Source organism: Mangifera indica, chromosome 1, assembly GCF_011075055.1.
Source record: "Mangifera indica cultivar Alphonso chromosome 1, CATAS_Mindica_2.1, whole genome shotgun sequence".
In the NCBI taxonomy this organism is placed as follows: Eukaryota; Viridiplantae; Streptophyta; class Magnoliopsida; order Sapindales; family Anacardiaceae; genus Mangifera; species Mangifera indica.
This window is the reverse complement of record NC_058137.1, coordinates 20,564,744-20,584,683: the sequence shown is the minus strand read 5'-3', so window position 1 is coordinate 20,584,683 and position 19,940 is coordinate 20,564,744. Positions and strand designations below refer to the sequence as shown.

The 19,940-nt window shown below is 30.9% G+C and overlaps 1 protein-coding gene across 1 annotated transcript; it reads right to left on the bottom strand.

Moving 5' to 3' along the window:
- Positions 1 to 6,909: 6,909 nt before the first annotated feature.
- LOC123230209 (LOB domain-containing protein 37-like) lies at positions 6,910 to 8,332 on the bottom strand. The gene is made up of 2 exons (XM_044656378.1): positions 7,824 to 8,332; positions 6,910 to 7,728 (listed from the first exon to the last, which is right to left on the bottom strand). The coding sequence occupies exons 1-2, from the start codon at positions 8,005 to 8,007 to the stop codon at positions 7,175 to 7,177; spliced, it is 738 nt and encodes a 245-aa protein (XP_044512313.1). The 5' UTR covers positions 8,008 to 8,332; the 3' UTR covers positions 6,910 to 7,174.
- Between the last annotated feature and the right edge of the window lie 11,608 nt (positions 8,333 to 19,940).

The window sequence follows — 19,940 nt, the reverse complement described above, 5'->3', positions numbered from 1 at the left end:
TGTACTAAATTAATATTAGGCATTGATTAATTAGTTTACTAATATTTATTAATTGTGGGTTATGAGTTGTCGCTAAATCACAAAATTGCTTTCGTCGATCTTCTGTTGTACTTTTGCGACTGCTGAGACCTTCACGTGTCAAATACGATTAGCTACCATGGGTAAATAAACAATTGAGAAAATATATTCGACTTTAAATTAATGTTCCAAAATATACCCGATTAAATGTCAAGCTACCATGTAAAAGGAGTCAACGATAGTTCCAATTCCGGTGGGTGAATTGGATGTTAACAGAGCCATGGGCCTGGCTAAGCCCAAAGTCCACACCAACTTCTCTATGGCTATTTTTTTTTTTTGGTTTTTGGGTCATCCTTTCTTCAAGGTTTTCCAGAACTGGGATATCGTCTGATGAATCATCCCTTCACCTTTCAGGCATTCTTATTATCGTCTCAAAAGTGTTGCATTGAATGGTCTAATGAGGATAAATGTTTGAGGTTTATATATACAAGAAAAACCAACTGAGAAATGAGACAACTCATTAAATGCTAACTCTATCTGAATCTTTCAAGTCACAAATCTAGTACGTAAATATATTTTTAGACTGATGATGCATGAAGGCAACTTGTTGATCGATGATTCTTCATCGTTACATGCAGAATGGAACTTCCAATCCAATCACTGCTGGAATGGAATATTAAAGTCTAATAAACAAGTTGGAAGAAATTTTTTATAAACATATAATACATCATGGAGGCCTGCAGCCAGTGCCAGATCTTAGCTAGATGTAATTAACTATGACATAATGGGCTTCCTTGGATCCCCCCTGCAATATCAGTAATCCCATCTCATCACTACTGCAAAATACCAGTACCCTGAACCAAACCTTTTTCTTTTTTGGTGGGAAAAGTTCGAAGAAATATAGTGAGAGGGTGGAGATGTGATATGTTCACGTGGGAGAAAACATTCTTTGGGGTTGAGAATGGTATGTGTCTTCCCCAGAGTTTAAGCCTTGCTTTTTAAAAGCTACTCCTGTCTGTCAACCATATCCGCTCACCCCAACACTTTGTTCCATCAACTTGGGTTAACCCATCACCTGAGCACTCCAGTCTCCATGTTGGTTCAGGTAATAGAAAGATCACATTTTATAGTACATAAATGTGTCATATATTTATATTATGGTTTGAATCTACACTAGATTGCTTTATGATTTCAAGTACTAACGAATGTCAATAAAAACATTTAATTTAGGGAAATTATAAAAAACAGCCAAAATACCCCCTATTAAGCAAAAATGCCTAAATTCACTATTCTTAAGCAAAAATGCCCATAGCTTTTTCTAAAATGCCAAAATTACCCCTCCCCTCGTCTCATTTATATAAACTCTCTCACTCTCATTACATATATTTCTTATATCACTTAAATACTTACTTTCACTCTCATTTTTATTTAATATCAATTACTGCGGGTTCGTTCGGAAAGAAGAAATTCATATTTCTGAATTCGAATAAAAAAAATCAATTCGTGAAAACTATATTGAAAATAATATATTATGAATAAATAGATATATTGAAATACCCTAAAATGTCAATAATAAAAAAATTACTCGAAAATCTAAAAAAACATATCTGAATTTCAAAAACTACACGTTCAAATAGCTTATGAACGAGAAAACCGAAAAATAGATTAAAAATTTCATAATTACATCGTAAAACGTGTCTAAAAAAGCACATTATAATTACAAATATGAAATTTGAAAATTTCATATCAAAAAAGTCTAGCCCGGTCACAAACAAACTCAAAATCATAAAAACCGAAAATCCTAAATTTGATAAAATAAAAAAATTGCATAATACATATTGAAACAGTTTTATTTTGGCCTCCAAATTCAGTGCAACCAGCAAAGCTGGTTGTCGTTATAGAGCTCAAAACGAGCTTCACGTTGATATATTACAGGCCCCGTAACTCCTCCCGGATTAAAAGTTATGGTCGTTCAAAGTCTATCTCATATAAACCCTATAGTTTTAAAAAAAGTTAATTTCCCCCCAACCCACTGTATACACAGCAACAGCCCACTGTCACGTGGCAAATTTCAAAAAAGCCCATAGTGGACTGAAGACTCTCACACAGCTCCCTAATATTTTGAAAATACTATTAAACCCCCTAACCCACTGTCGACAGTGGGAAACACTGTTCCCACTGTCGACTATCGATCGCTTCGGAATGAATTTTCGGCCAAAAATTCATCGTTTCAGCCTCCAATTTCAACACAAATCAAATCTACAAAGATTATAACACAAAACCCCTCAACCAATTTAACGAAAACAACAAAGAATCAAAACAATTCAAACATTATTCAAAATCGAAACCCTAAACCCTAAACCGCAAAATCTCACTCAAATCTCAATAATATGAACAATAACTTGATTCAAACAAGATGACGGAAGATATTCTAATGTGTTGTGCCATTTTTGGTTGCCAGAAACCACGAAAATCATCGAAAATCCGGCCGACAGTGCGATGACAGTGAGACAGGGGAAAATTTCGAATTTTTCCCTGTTTTTAAACGGTAATTTCACAGTGGGAACAGGAAAAATTTGCTGGGTTTATATATGGGCAGTTTCGATATTTCACAAAAGTTGGGTATTTTTGCTTTAATCTGAATTTTTTGAGTAATTTTTCTTAAACCCCCTTACTTTTACCTATTTTTTTATAATTTCCCTTTAATTTATTGTATTTGTTCATTTATAAAATCAGTGAACAAAGTATACAAAACTCCTCGCTAGTCCAGCACATGGCCTGTTCTGTACGAGAATTGTTTTGATTATAACGTAGAAAACGTCTTTATGTAACAAAAACAAAAGGCTGGGTTAACAGTAGTCAACTATTGACAGAGAAGAACATGCTTTTGGGGAAAGCCAGAAGTTGAAGAACTACAAGAACGTGGTTCATGAATGAATCCCAAAGGTAATGCTATGAATTTGATTGCCGGTCCAACATAAATATAAAATCAGTGAACAAAGTATACAAAACTCCTCTCTAGTCCAGCACATGGCCTGTTCTGTACGAGAACTGTTTTGATTATAACGTAGAAAACGTTTTTACGTAACAAAAACAAAAGGCTGGGTTAACAGTAGTCAACTATTGATAGAGAAGAGTATGCTTTTGGGGAAAGCCAGAAATTGAAGAACTACAGGAACGTGGTTCATGAACGAATCCCAAAGGTAATGCTATGAATTTGATTGCCGGTCCAACATAATATAAAAGGTATTTTGCAGAGTAAAGCTGCAATGTAAGAGTTCATCCAACTTGGCCGTACTAAAATAAAGTATTGATTTGCAACTCAGATGAGATTCACCATATCATCAAGCATCTATGATTATTTTCCACTGTAGCAGATTGCGGATACCATTTCACTATTAAGAATCAATTTTGAGTAATTATTGTACCTTAATTATGATTACCTGAAGAAGCAGACAGATGTGTTTTGCAGAAAATTAAAATGAAACCAACACCAGCCTTCCAAACACAGTTGCAGTTAGTAACCGAGCAGCTCAGGGGCAGCAAAACTAAACTAATAGTTTAATTGTAAGCAAATAATTAATAAAACTAAGGGTACATATAATTGAGTATAAATTGATGTATTGTTATATAGTTCTCAAAGGTTTAATCATTGAATAGAGATAGTGACCGTTCCATAATCATTTAATCAAATAAGTTAAAAATTTAATTTTGATATATCATCGTAAAAGATTTAAACTTATATTTTTTTTTTATACATAAAATTTTTTTATTAGTCAAACTTTCTATTGGGGTGTATATATGATATTACTGGTCACTAACATGCCTATGGCAAATCACAAGATAGCAACGTCATCCCAATCCACATTCGGGTAGACCCCAAAAGCCAACTTGCTATCCAACTTGTTATAATAATAATTAATCTCAATCAAATCAAACCCACTCTTTTTCTTCTTCTTCCTCCACTCGTATCTTTGCAAATATGTGTATAATTCTCAAATACTTTTAAAATAAAACATTAGCAAAAAGATTAGTCCAATAATTAAGGAGGCGGCGTGGCATGCCATTCAATTTCATTAAGTCCTTTTCAATTAGTACTTGTAGGTGTTTATTCGGCAATTTCGTGGCCCTCATGATAGCTGAACCTAACATTTTGCTTTGGATCTCTCTTATGATAAAGGAAAATAATAATTATTATATTATATGGATAAGATTTGTCAATTCTAATGGGGGATACAACATATACCTACCACAAGAATAAACACAGCAAACAGTATAATTTATCTTTTTTATTTTATAATCAGACTTTATCGATATTTATTAGATAAATAAATTTAAAATATAGTAATTAAATCAATAACTACTATATAAAATAAATTAAAATTTTACAAACTTAAATCTTTACCTTAAAAGATTTTAATTTTTCATCCATTTAGTTATATTTTGGAGTCACTTTATCCTCTTACTATCAATATTTGATTGATGGAGTTATGATGTCAAGTGAAGGGCCATCTCCTCCTTGGGGAAACATAAAATATATATTATGAAATAGACAAGTCATAAGTTAAGCCAATTTGCGCAAGTTGCATAAAATTTTGCCCACACCAAACATGGATAGGGGACAAACCCACAAGGCTTATGCGTATAGGACTCAGCAAGTTCTTCATTTCTATCTTTCAATAATGAATTAACAGGCAGCAACTGCATTGGGCCCTTCCATCAAAACTATCAATAATATCTTATTCTATAATTATACACATAAATCCGTATTAATTTATATACCCCTATAATAATAATATAAATTCAATGACACTTAATATAAGTGAAGTCCGCATCACACCGTCTCTTTCTTTTATCTTGCTTTAAGTATTTTAATATTGGTCACTTTTAAAAAAAATTAATTTGGATAATAAATATCAATTATAATATTTTATATTAAATCCAATAAGCTAAAGTGTCATTGGACATAATTGAAAAAGTTAAAAAGAGTTTTGTGTAGATCGTGAGGAGTATGTTGCAAGGAATTAAAGTTTGTAAGAAAAGAGGGAGAAAGGGGAGAGGAGGGCATCCACTTGCAAATGCGGCGAGACGCAGCATTGCACAACACTATGAGATCTTTTCCAATTCCTAGAGTAGATCCGAGACCACCTTACCGATTTATTTACTTTTTTGTTAGAAAAGAAAAAAGGTAATTGGTGAAGAGTGAAGTGGTTCCCACCACTTACTGGAGGCGAAAGAAAGAAGAGAGAGAGAAAACTGTGCACCTAAAGCCCTTTAAACAAGGAAGAAAGATAGGACAGCTTAAATCTGAGAGAGGCGACATGAACCATAGTCTCGGCTTTCCATTGGTGAAAGAGACGTACAAAACCATGATACCTCTCTACCCCGGTACGTCTCTTTGATTTCTTCAACAGCGACCACCTCTCTTGGCATTTTCTGATCCAATCAGATAAATAAGAGATTACGAATTTAAATTCTTGTCTTTATTGATTTTGAAGAATTTTTTTTACCGTTTAAAACAAGATTAAATAGGATCCCGACAAATCGAATGCAATTGTCATCTCTATGCATGCTGCGTTTGTTTGTTGATACACCCACATTGGATTGTGTTCATTAAAATTAAATTAGCAGCCTAGTTAAACGGTGTTTAAGAATATTGGGAAGAGGGTTGCAAGATACCTTATAAAGCAAGCTTAATAAAAGATTTAATATTTCGCCGTAAAAATTGACAAATTCCTAAAAAAAAAAAAAAACTAATAATTTGCTGTTTACATCTTTCAAAACTGTTATAATTATATGCTTTGATTTCAAAGAAAAGAATAATTGTAATAGGTCAATCCCTGTAATACAACGTTTTACTTTAATAAAATTATCTAAAAATTCTCTCATCTTACATATTTTTTAAGTTTTTGGAATAGCACACAGTAAGCGATAAAATTCCAATCCTGTTTTGATATTTCAATATATATAAATATAGAGAGAGAGAGAGAGAGAGAGAGAGAGACACGTATGCTCCATTCCAATGAGATGATGCTCGACCTCCTGGCCACTTTTTCTGTCGAGAATTTTTGTTAGGTATCTAGTTAGATTTTTGGTTACTTCCATCATCACCTGCTTCACATTTTGGTCAACCATCGGAACGATAAAAAATAATTAAATTTCGGATGAATGGAGGTAAGGTTGGAACCCAACAGAGTTAACTCGGCTTAAAAATAAATTAATTTGATTTAATTTAATTTTAAATTTATTTATTTTAAATATAAATTAAATTTGAGTAAAATAAATTATCTTATTTAAAATTGAATTAAACTTACCTTATAAAAAATTTAACTCAATTTAGTTTATATCTTTGATATATAATTCAATTTAACTTGAATTTAATTTATAATTTGATTCAAATTATATTGAATAATTATTAAATAATATTTTTTATTAATAAATCACAAATTTAAATAAAAAATTTAAATAATATATTATAATCATAAATTTAAAATATAAATTTAAACTAAATTCAAATTATTTTTTATATTAATTTAATAAATTTAAATTAAATTTAATTAAATAATTTTTACTGGAAATCAAATATTTTTTACCCGCACCAAATTAAAATAAAAAATATTTAAATTTGATTTGATACGGACCCACGTTTGACGGAGGGGAGCTAAGCTCAGAAGGCACTATTATTCAATTAATTTACCAAATGTAAGGTTCTTTTAATAAAGCAAAAACACGATAATATATATTTAGTCATCAATCAATCAATCAATCAATCAATCCTGTTCAATTGGGTTCAGGAAGAACTAATTTTTGTGGCTGAGAAAATCATGCGGGTCTACTCAAAACGATTTTACAAGTGGATCATGATCTACAATACTAACACACGCCTCATGATTCCCACCAATAGTTCCATTTTATTCAGGTCATATATTTAATAATATAACACAGAGGATTTTTAAAAAAAAAAAAACAGAGACAGAAATTCAGTCATTACCGGCTAATTCATATTTCTCTCTTCATATGTGAAGAGAATCCTCAACCGGTAATTACAAAAACTCGCCGGAATCTGATATATTCCAGGAAAATTGTCCCAAAAATTAAGAATACTACATTCTCTTGGTGAACGTTAATTCACAGAGCTAACAAAGCAAAACGTTCTTTAAACAAACAAGTTTAGCAGCTTCATTTCATCGCCTCCTCCATTGAGATACTGATGATTTCCTAGTCCACTTTCACCAAAACACGTGGTGGTAACTGACTCCTCTGAGTTTATTGACGGAGTTCCTCCCCGCCGTCTGATTATTTCCGGCTTCTTACATGGCGTAATTACTTGATTTGTGAGATTTGGTGTTAAGCAAAGATCCAGATCTGATGTTTGAAGCTTTGTGGTGATTGCTTCCTCCGATCGCTTACGTTTGGGTACTGCTTTGGATCTTGAACTGGAAAACCTGGAGTGAGAATTAGGAAATGGATTCTTTAACTTCCACATGTCTGTAGAATGAGTCACTTCAGCTTCAGACACTTCATCGGAAGCCTGGATTAAGGATCCGGCGTAGAGGAGCTCCGGTATGGGACGTATCGTCCGTCCGTTTAGAACAGCCTCCACCGCCGCCTGACACAGGGGCCAGTTTCCTGTCCACAAAAGCCCTACGGCTCCATTCACAGGATTCACAGTTCTTCCACACGCTTCAAACAACAAAGATTGAAACAAAGCTGCAACAAAGAGAAACCATAACAAACTGAACAAAGCAAACCAACGTTTAAACAGAATATTTGGATTGAATGAACAAGGTGAAAATATCAAGTACCAGGACGTTGAGATTCAGGAACGGCCGAAATGAAGGACATGAGACCGGCACGGCCAAAGAATTTCGCTACAAAAACCGTGGCGTGGCCCTGTGCCTCAGGTCTCTCAATCCACTGCAAACACGGACGCAAAATACACGACTCGCTGCAACCCTTTCGTAGAACTCGGCACCCGTTACAACTCATACCTCAACTCAGTTGAACTTGCAATCTTTTTATTCTTTTCCGGTTAATTTTTAATATAAAGAATCATATAAAGGCCGGCAAAGATTACAATGATGAGTTTTCCGGACTTACGAGAAGAGAAAATGGAAGAAAAGAGAGAGAACTGAAGCTTCGATGGTGAATGAGAGAACCGTATATATAGACAAAAAGAGAAGAGTGATGGGGTTAAAAATTAACTAGGGTTAGAGGAGTAGTTGTGCGGTGTTTTTTTGTTTAGAGAGTTTTGGGTTCGATTCCAAAGTCTTGGGCGTGAGCGGCTCCGTTTTTCCGCGCATGGCTGTTCCTCCACCGTTGGATTCCTTCATTTTCTTTTTTCCATTTTAATATAATTTTTGTGGTATCTGCTGCGGACGTTGATATTGGCGATTGTGGCTTCCATTATAATGATTTTCCAAGCTTTTAATTTTATATTCCAATTTAAAGTTGCCGTTCTCCAAATAGTCTGACGTCATCAGGAAAAATCTTTAACTGATAAAGGCCTATATTTGTTATCATCATAGGATGCCATTGTTAATGCTATAAATTCAATTTCAGAGAATCATTTAATTTTTATTTTCTTAAAAAAAAAAAAACTTAATTTTGATGGCTCCTGGATTCTCATAACCGATGTTTTTAAAGTAGAACTATCGAATCGATTATCTCACTATTTTATAATATATCTTGTTTGATTAAAAATTAATTAGTTTAATTTATTATTAAATTATGATAAATTTTTTAAATAATATCATCTTAATCAATAAATTTTAATTAAAAATTTATAAAAAAATAAAATCAATTAGATACCCAAACTTATAATAATTATAATATATCTTTTATAAGAAATTATAATTTTTTATCTGATTTTAATAAAATAATTAAATTAAAAAAATATTCTCTATACAAAAAAAAGATATTTTTTTAATTTTATTTTTAAACTTATATTTTTGTTATAAATTTTTAAAAATTTATCTCTTCTAATTTAAAATAATAAAATTATTCAAAAAATTAAATATTTTAAAAATATTTTAAAACTTACTCAAACTCAATTTTACTTATTTTAAGTAATTTAATTGAATTAATAAATAGATTATTTTTTAATATTAATTTGATTTAACCTATTAAACTGGCAGTAGGACCTGGCTTTCATAGCCTTGCTGGTACTCATAAATCAGAGATTTTACCTATTCCCGATAATTTTATTATAATTAAATAATAATAGTATTAACATTTTTTTTAAATTGGAAAATAGTTATTGGGGTTGTTTATTATTATTATTATAATAAATGATAAGGCGTTGGTGCGCGATCAGGAAACACTATTGTCGTTAGTGGCGAGGGATATAATTTATAATTCATTTTTCTATCTGTTTCTTTTGTACCGTACAAATTTGGTTGGGGGACACGTGGTGATTGCTCTCATCTAATATATTTTCCAACTTGGTCTATAATAACGTGAAATTTAGTTGAAACTTGAGTTCGAATATGAAAGTTAAATATTTAAAACTTAAATTCAAATTTTAAAGGTGTTTAGTTTAACAAATTTATGAATCTAAAAAAATTAGATATAAATTAATTAAAATAAAGTTATTTTTTTTTTTTTTTTAACAATAGTATAGAACAGAGTTGATAACTGAAGTGAGATTTGAGACATTAAAGAGAAATTAAATAGTAAAAGAGATGATTTAAATTTAGTCTAACAATATTTTAAGAGAATTTTTTTAGATTTACTTAGTATAATAATTATAAGGTCTCGATAAGCATGACCTAACCTTTTACTATTATATAATATTAATTATTTCCGGGAAAATTACTTACATGAATCAATCCTTGGTGTTATATTAAAGTAATTAATATAAATTGATTAAAATTAAACCCTTTTTATATATTTTTTCTTAACCATACTAACAAACTAAGTTTAAATCTTAGTTTGAATTTGGCTTTTTTTAAATAAATCAAATTTGAATATCTTTAATATAAATAATCAAATTAAATTCAAATTGAATTAAAGTCAAACTTAAGAAGAATTGAACCCTTACCTAATTTATAAAGTCAATTCAATTTGAAAAAAAGGAAAAAGGAAAAGTGTTTCTAGGAAATTAATTGCTTGTCTAAGAAGGAATCCATGTACCTTTTTTTAATATGCAAGTCAAAATATTTTTTCAACAATAAATAATTAAGAGAAAAGGAATTTGCAATGACCAAAGCGCTCCCCACACTTATAACATGAGGAAATTGATCCTAACCTAATGCGTTGTACTGGAAAACTCTAGTTGATCACAATTAATGCATGTAAATGAAATTACAAAAATGTCCCATAACTAATGAATAATAGTTTTATCTGGGATTCTGAGTTGACAATGAAACAAAGTAACTTTGGTTGAAAATTATGTCCACCTTCAATTATTGATCTTTTCTCCCTTGGATCTACGATACAGCCACTAATAAGGGCAAAAGATTATTTTCCACCGAGTTTCAGTATAATATCAAAAATTTATATATATTATAATTAATAAAAATTTAAATATTTACCCATTAATTAACTTTTATTAAAATGAAAGATAAAATCATTATCTTTTTTTAAAACCTTAAAAATTTATAACATTTTATCTTTTAGTTTAAAAAATTAACATTTTTTTTAAGATTAATTTTAAAATTTGATATTTTCTTTTTATTCGAATTTTCCTATGAACGACAGTCGCTTCCTCCTTCTTGACGATGGCTTCACCTCTAACGTCTTCACCTTTGACGTCTTCTTTCTATTTGAAACCCTCTCCTTTGATTAGATTCAAAGAATTTTAATGAAACCTTTGTTTGGATGACGAAGACGTCGTCGAGACGAATGATTTGGTTTAGATTTTTTAAATTTAGATAAAATCCAATAAGAGGAATAGGGTTGGATTCGAGCAGAGCCGAGCCGAGCCGAGTCGGCTCATAGCCAGCTCGGGCTCGGCTCAGTTTTTTTATGGTCGGTTCGAGCTCGACTCGAGCCAAACTTAACTCGGCTCGAGTTCGGCTCATTTTAGGTTAGGCTCATTTACGGCTCGGCTCGGCTCGTTTTTCATATCAAAACGACACCGTTTTGTATATATATATGGATCAAAACGACGTCGTTTTGTATAAAAAAATTTTAAAAAAAATTACTGAGCCAACCCGAGCCAACTAGAGCTTGGCTCGAGCTCGATCGAGCCGAACAGAGTCTGACTCGTTTAGGGCTCAAACCGAGCTGAATCGAGCTCAAGCTCGAGCTGGTTAGGTTCGAATCCAGCCCTAAAGAGGAAGAGGAATTCAGATAAAGAGAAGATGTAGGAAGGAGAGCTATCACCAAGAGAGAGAAAGCAATCTTTGCTAGTCGAAAAATCAATGTAAAATTTGGAGAGGAAATATTACTTTTTAAAATTAATCATAAGATAAAATTATTAGTGTTTTAAATAAAGAAGAAAAAATATTATAAATTTTAAGGATTTTAAAATTTAAAAGAAAATTGATGATTTTATTTTTTCTCCTAACAAAATTAAAAAAAAAAAAAGTGAGTATTTAAATTTTTAACTTTCATAATTGTACTTTTAAAATTATATTAAAATTTAAGTGAGAAATTGTCCTTTTCCACACTAACAAAACCTATTTTCCAATCTTACCCATGTAATTAATTATTCAGTACTTTATCAACTCAGATGGGGCAGAGACAAGAGGAGATTGAACAAGTGGTGTGTGTGAAATATGCGGCGCGTGAAAGTAGAAAGGTAACAGGTGAAAGGAAAGGAAGGGGTGGCGGTGGCGTCCTTATCTTGGTGTCACCATCTCCACTTGCAACTTGTGGTTTATTATCCCACGCAATCCAATTAATTGAGCCAAATGACCTCCACAACTATTGGGGGCGTCATTTTCCAATAAAATCCTTCTCCTTTCTTTGTTTGTCAAGTAATCTAACCATTGGGTTCCAATATTTTCCATTCGATAATGATTTCTGTTTCAAAGTTTTCCACGATTTCAAACTATTTAACATCAGAAAATAAATGCGATCAAGTTGAGAATATGTTGCCTTTTTCCTTTTTTTTCTTTTAATTAAATATATATATTTTCTAATATTTCAATTTTAAAATTAATAATACTTAATTGTTATTATCATAATGAAATGAATGATCATGCCCCCAAAACTAAGCCAGACTATAGGCATGTTAAATTGAGTTCGGCGTGATCTATTATGTTTATGAGTCATATTATATTAAGGTTTGTTAATTAACAAATCTTGTTGGTCAGATCAACCTATAGCCTTTGGTAAGTTAATCTGTGTGTTTTTATAGGTCAATTTAATATTTTGTGTATTTTTAATTATTATTATTTTTGTTGAGTCATATCAGATCAATCTGTAGGTCGTAACCCAAAACTCTCAACATAACCCATGAATCTAACATAAACTCAATTTTCGTATTATGTCAAAAAAAAAAAAGGGATTTAGGTTATGTAGCAAGTTGTATACAATTTATTTTTACTTATTATATTATTTGACATACTATTGAGGGTTCGCTAATACAATTTATTATTAGATTAAATAATTAATTATAATATTTGTATGATAACTTATAATCTAATTATACTTATAATAATATTTTTAGATTATTTAAGCCGTAATCTAAAAGTTAGTAGAGTTTACCTTTTCTTAACTGTTTGATTATTTGATTTAACAAATTTTTTTACTTTTCAAATTATGTTCCTTGAAAATTTTAAATTGAACAGTATTATATGTATATATAATTTTAATATATAATTTAGATATATAGATGACATATTATCATATGATTGAATATTATTTTATCTTTAATTTAAATTTATTAAATCATATAATAACGTATAATTTCTGTGCATTAATTATGTATAAAAAAAGTGTTTGCATAATTTTATTATTTTAAATTATTGGTAACAAATTTCTTCAAACACCCTGAAAGAAAAGTTGACAATTTGAATGGCGGTGCGATAGTAATTTAAAAAATGATTAGTCATTTTCAATATCCTATTTGTTTTCTTATATGAAATTTTCATGTGCTTCCTTAATTTGTATTTATTTTATTGAAGAAAAGCATGGATGTGCATCAAACTTTAGTTGGACTTAAAATCAAAAGATGAAGATATTTGTGTCCTAGGCAGTACTACAACAGGTAACATACTTGAAGGGAAAAAAACTATTTTTCTCATTTGATAATGCAAGAAGATAAGGTTAATTAGATATGTGGTTGAACATAACCTGTTAAAGGCTCTAGAAGAAGCCACGCACGCGCGCGCGCGTACACACACACACACACGTATATATAGAGTAAATAAGTATATTATAAACAAAACAAACCGAAATCTCAAGCGAAGAGGTAGAGAACAAACAAAATTCACTTTAGTAGAACACTTAAGATAGTGATATTATAACAAGATTCACAAGGTTAACCTATAAATACAAACATTCAAACAAACTTTCTCTTGAAAGCCTCTCTCTCTAAGTTATTATTCAGATAAAATTCAAGAAAAGGATACTACAAAATTATCCATTGAATACCCAAAAGATTCTTAAATTAAATGAATTCTCACATGTTGCTTGCTCTCAAGGTAAACATATCACTAGACCATCATTAGTAAAAATTCGATTGAGTCCTCTATATTTTTCTAAATGCATAAAAGGTGACATTTGTCAATCCATTCATCCACAAAATGGGTCATTCATATATTTTTATAGTTCTAATAGATATATCTATAAGATGGTTATATATGTACTTATTATCATCTTGCAATAAAACTTTTGCTAGATTGCTCACTCAAATAATTAAATTATGAGCATAATCAATTTTTAGACATACAGTCAAAAAAATTCGTCGTGATAATGCAGGTGAATTTTTGTTTTAAGTCTATATAATTATTATATGCTAAGTGGGATAACTATTGAACATATTGTTGCTCATGTTCACATACAAAATAGCTTAGCAGAACTCCAACTAATAGCTAGACTAAATACTAACGAGAACAAAACTTCTAGTTGCTACTTGGAGGTATGCTATTTTGCATGCAACACTTGTACACATTCATGACAATATGTATTTGATTTAGGGACGAAATATTTAATTTTTAAAGATGACGTTTTTGACGAATTTTTAACTCTTTAGGGCGAAAATTTTTGTCACCTTTTTTTTTTTTTTCATTTGTTGTAGTGATTAGGCTAACAAGTTATCACAAATTCTCTCCTATTCAAAGAGCTTTTAGTTAAGGGCCAAATATTTTCTAACTAAAAATTTTTATATATGTGATTTATGCTTCAATTGCTCCACTTCAATTATTCTAACCTAAGGAAAGCATCATTATTATCTCATTTTGATCCTTTTACAATGCAATATGAGCTAGAAGTTCAAAAGATAATCCATTTGCATCCACTAATCATAAAAAGAGTAATCAAATCACATACACCAGTTGTAAATGTTCCATCCCATACTGATGTCCTCATAGGACAACTATTGCCATGAGTCTAAGGAAAACCATAAGCATGGTACACTAATTTGTTTTAAATATGAAATCTCCAAAAAAGAAAAGAAGTAAATAATCAAAATATCCATATAGAGAAGGTCAATACTCATGAAGAGACTAATGACATAACTAATCATAAAACTCCAAAAGAGATTCAAATACTTAAAAATAATGAAGATACCTCAACAAGATTAAACTTTGAAATGTTATATTTTCTTTCCTATGATTTCTTTTTTTTTCTTTCTTCCTTTTTTGGTGTCGTCACCGGTCAGTTTCACTCTCCTTTTCCTTTTTCAGCATATCTTCAGACAAAGAACATCATATTTTCAACATATCTTTGGACAAAAACAACATTTTTGTCACTAGACGAAGACGTCGTAGTTGGGATAGTATAGGGGTACTGTAGAACATGAATGTGATATAGCTAAATTTTATATGCATTTTCTTTCTTGTTTTCTTCCGTATCCACTCTCCTTATATTCTTCTTTATTCTATTGAGATAATTCTATTTTTTAATTAGGTTTAGAATCTTTAATCTCCTCCTAATTTGTTTAAATTTATAAAATTGATCAAGTTATGTAAACATTTTAAAGAATTTAGTTTTATGTGCGTGAGAGGATCAACTAGCCACCATTTATTATTCTCATGGATGTGTGCTCAACAATTCTAGTGGTTTATCTTCATACCTAAGTACCTAACACACTTTTATATAAGTCAATTTAAAAAATCCAATTCCATTTTTGGCTAAGTGACTTGATTGCCATACATATGCGTATCTAACCTAAGTTAGGTCATATATTCATATCAATAAGACAACATGTACAAATAATATATATACATAACGATATATCATCATGTGATTGAGTATTATTTTATCTATAATTTTAAATTATTTAATTATATGATGACACATTATTATTTATACATAAAATTATATACATTATTTATATATATATACCCTACTCTATTAATATATGCACAAAGCACCACCATAATAAGAGTCATCATGACGGTTGCAATTAAGTTTACGAATTTTTGAAAGATTTTAATATTGTTTATAATTAGATTCTCACCGTAACAATCAATGAGTAGAAATGAAATAATTTAATTTCTGAGTTACAAGTAATGAGATTGGGATTTTACAAGAATAGATTCGGACTGAATAAAACTATATATATAAACTAATTTTATTATTTTATTTATACAAATTAATATGATAAAATATGATTAGATAATGTGATTGTTTATTTCTTTTATTTTAAAATCATCAAATTATGTATTATTATATCAAATTGTATAAATAAGTTAATAAAATTTGTTTTTATATATAGTATTATTAATTGGGATTTTACAAAAAATCAAGTTATCATATCATAAATTTGTACAAAATCTATGAACAAATTGGTGGGAGTCCTTTTAACCAACAACTTTTGTGCATAAGAACAAACAAAAGCTTAAACTAGACATATCGAGGGGCATGGCCCGACTTAATATTTTGGCATGGTTCGTGGAAAACACAATCTGCTACTGTAGTGGGTTGTGCCAAACTTGTGAGCTATATAGGTTGTGTTTGGACCAAGAAACCAAGCCGTGGGCCGATTCATCTTGACACAATACTATTCAACCTTTTTTAAAAGTAAATTAATATTATATATTTAGAAAACTGAAAAATTATTAATGATTATTAATACATTTTATATTTTTGATGATATTATATTTATTAATTATTAATATCTTTTAAGTTTTTTATGAGACATTAATATTTAATATAATTCATTTTATGTTCCCCATATATTATGGGTCATAATATAATATTTATTAATATTTTTGGATTACATTAATAATTAATATTTTGGAAACTCAATAGATATTATCAAAAAAATAATTAAAAATAAAAAATATACAAATTATATAATTTAGCAGCCCAACTTGTAGAAACACCCAAGTTGGCCCTCAAAGGCATGGCCTGAGGGCCTTGGGATGTGCCACAGACTTTATAATTTTAGTGGACAGGCTAGACCCAACTTTCTGGGCCCATCATTTGGTAGGCTTAGGCCCAACAAAACAAAAGATTTATGTACCCAACTCCACTTTGTTTATGCAATTTTTAACACAATCCAAATCAACTAATGTTTTCAACACTTCATATATATACAAAAATTTCCAAATTATATTTTCACTTGTATTCCAACTAGAGTATTCTTTTATCCTTATCAAAGAATAGAGTCCACCATTGCTCTTGAACGATGTTGAACTAAATGAGATACCACTCAAGTAGAGGTTTGAATAGTTATGTACTTAAGTGGTTGCCTTATGCTGTCAACTTCAGAATAAACTTTTAAGGACATAACAAAAATATAAAGAAGTGGTTATGCAGTATTTTCAATCACTCTTGTCTTCTCTACTCACTCGTAATCAATTTCACATATTTTCTATGTGGTCCATCCATTCCACTCAGTAGAAAAACATGATGTCTTAATTTTTTTCCTTTTAGGAAACTACTAAATTTCAAATAGGCATGAGATATCAGAATATATATTCGATTTACAAGTATAAAGATCGAAACTTATATTACACAAAATCAATTGGTTTGTGTTAAACAATACTTATATATCACTCTCTTCTGTTTTATTTATTAGGTGTGAGACTTTTAGTCTCCAACAGGTGGTGATGCAAGGCTGCTTCTTTCTATACACCTGAAGAAGAAGAATGCATGGAAACAAATACATGTCCTCCACAACTGGTGGCACCCGGTGTTCCTCCATTCGCGGAGGTTAGAGCAGGTGAGGCTTTCAGAGATGACATGATGGATGATAACGGCGGTGGCATCACCACCAACTACTCTGCAGATGAGTTCAAACGTGCTGATCAATCCATTGTGAGTTTTATTAATTTATCATCATCTTCTACTGCATAAAGACTTTTGTTAACCGCAAAGAATTCATTCAGTCTATATAAAGTATCAAACAACATGGCAATGTTCTGCTAGTATTTGAAGCATTTCATAATTGTTTGGATGTTGCGTTTTTCTTGTTCATAATGACTGATGAGTAATTCAGTTTATAAAACTGTAAACTTCTCTTTGTTCTATCACTTCAACTAGCAAATTTGCATGCCAAAGTATAATATATTTGAGGTTTTTTTCCCATATCTCCAAAACCTAAATTAAAAAAAGCCTTGTTCCACATGGTTTTGAGATGGGAGGCTTTATTTTTTAGCATGAGAAAATGAATAATATTTTCTTTTATAATATTGAAAGGTAGGTATAGATCCTTTTAGAAAGCTTTAATTGGTTAACAACAAAAACCCAAAAACAGCCTCCTCACTGATTCAGCCAACACATGGTTCCCCAACTCCAAGATTGGTTGTGCTAATAGACTTGAAGAAGTCGCCATGGGAACAAAAGCTACCTCTTCATAATCAACATCTTTGTCTCTGAACAAGATGATATTATTTTTATCTGAGACGAAGACACTCCGACGAAGACGATTTCGTCTTTGTTGAAGTTAATCGCTTTAATCAGTGGATGGGAACAAGTCGGCAAGAAAGATAGCCCAAGTGGAAGGACGAATGGGACCGGAGACGAATTTTGCTGTCTTCAGCGATGATTTCAAAACTCTAAAGCTGAAATTGCTACTTTTCAAACTTTGAGTGAGAGAAAATGTTAGTTTCAAACTGAGAGGGAAAAAATGTGATAAAACTTTAGTTTTTAAAATTATTTTGTTAAATAACTTTTTTTACCCTTAATTTTAATTGAAAATTTTAATAGAGTTTTGTTTATAGATGAGATTTTGGGTTTTTGAAAGTTGGAGAGTAAATGTTTAAGATTACACTTAACCTTGGGTGAGAACAAGTCTTTTGGCCTATTTGTTATAGTGTACATATTCCTAGTTCCACATAGTTGGCTTAACAGTTTTAGTATATAAAAATTGAATCATATTTTAGTCTTGTACTGAAATGTAGAGTAGGAGACTACTAAAATTCTCTCCCATCAATTAGTCACTACAAATGTTTGTTATTTAGAATTGTTAATACCCCCAAGAGTAGTAGTTTGAGTGACAAAAGAGAAAGTTTCATATATAAAAAAATATGAGTTCAAGTATTCTTTAACAACACATCAAAATCAAACCTTTGACTTATCTGATTCAATAGTTATAAGGTTGGTTATTAGACTTAGGGTTTGTTTGGCTCCGAAGGAATGGTCAAGCTTGAGTGGAGTTCCTTGTTACCAAAAAAAAATCATCAATGTTAGAAATTAGTTATTTAGTTATCAATGAACCCAAACATTATCTCAACATACAAACAACAAAGTATGAGCAACAAGAGGTTTAGTGTTGTCTTTTTGTTTGCACACAGTTTTAACACTGGAATTTACTCAAAGAAGAATTTGGTAAGACATTTAATCTCTGCACAATAGTTTTTAACATACAATGTTAACTCGAAACATTTTAGTCGAATGTGACCCTTTCTTCCCAAAAAAAGGCATATTGGACAAATTCACTAACAATAGTGTAGACTTACCTGTTGCGCTTCGATTAATTGTACACACTTCAGGACTTGAGGAGCTCACATTAGGTGCAGTATTTCCTAGTTGTTTCTTTGGCTTTGACGAATGTGGACAAATAAATTTTGATGTGCCAAACTTTCCTTGATTTAGTATCTCATCCAACTTGGTATTTCCTGTATGTAACATTTTTATGGTGGCTTTGAAAGTGCCAAACTCCTTCACAGTTGCATCAAACAACATTTGTTTGAGCCACTGACCTTTTGTTAACAAGGTGATTTTAATTTTATTCATTTGTTGTGTTGAAGCAGAAAAAGCCCATAGCTTTCTACAGCCATGTTTTACAGGGAAGACACGTACGTTATCTTGTCCACTTATGAGGGGATTTTGGCTCTCCTTCTCACAGTTCAGAAATGAAGGCCTTCCCTTCCTGGGCAATAGTTTACCATCTGAACCGATCATCAAATCCTGAAGCACTTGTGGCTCAAAAGTATCACTAAAGTTGCATAACAACCATGGTTTCTAAGCTTGTGGGATTTTACTTCATCATTGAATATAAAACGAAAGAAATGTTTGTCGTTGATGCCTTATCTATAAGGAAAGAAAATGAAACAGAATTTCTAGCTATCTCGAAGCCCATCCGAATTGGGTGGAAGCATTTGAAGAAGAAAATAATTCTAATCTACTCTGCAGAAGTAGTGCAGAGGTGATTAATGGAGAGACTATGAGAATAGTGTGTATCAAGATTGGAATTGTTTTTCCTTCACAGGGCTCGATCAAAGATATCTGCTGAAGCAAGTGCAGAATTGTTTTTGTGATTATGGAGGAGGGGCTGATTCAATCGATAAAATTTTACATTATTTAGGAGTTGTTTTTGTTGTGTATTGAGTAAGTCTGAGAATTTGTATTTCTGCTAT

What these genes read in the sequence shown, in the direction of transcription:
- LOC123230209 (XM_044656378.1), bottom strand. Translation starts at nt 8,007, where the DNA reads ATGAGTTGTAACGGGTGCCGAGTTCTACGAAAGGGTTGCAGCGAGTCG. An exon ending in TCCTGAATCTCAACGTCCTG is followed by an intron (nt 7,729 to 7,823) that starts GTACTTGATATT and finishes TCTTTGTTGCAG; the next exon opens with CTTTGTTTCAATCTTTGTTG.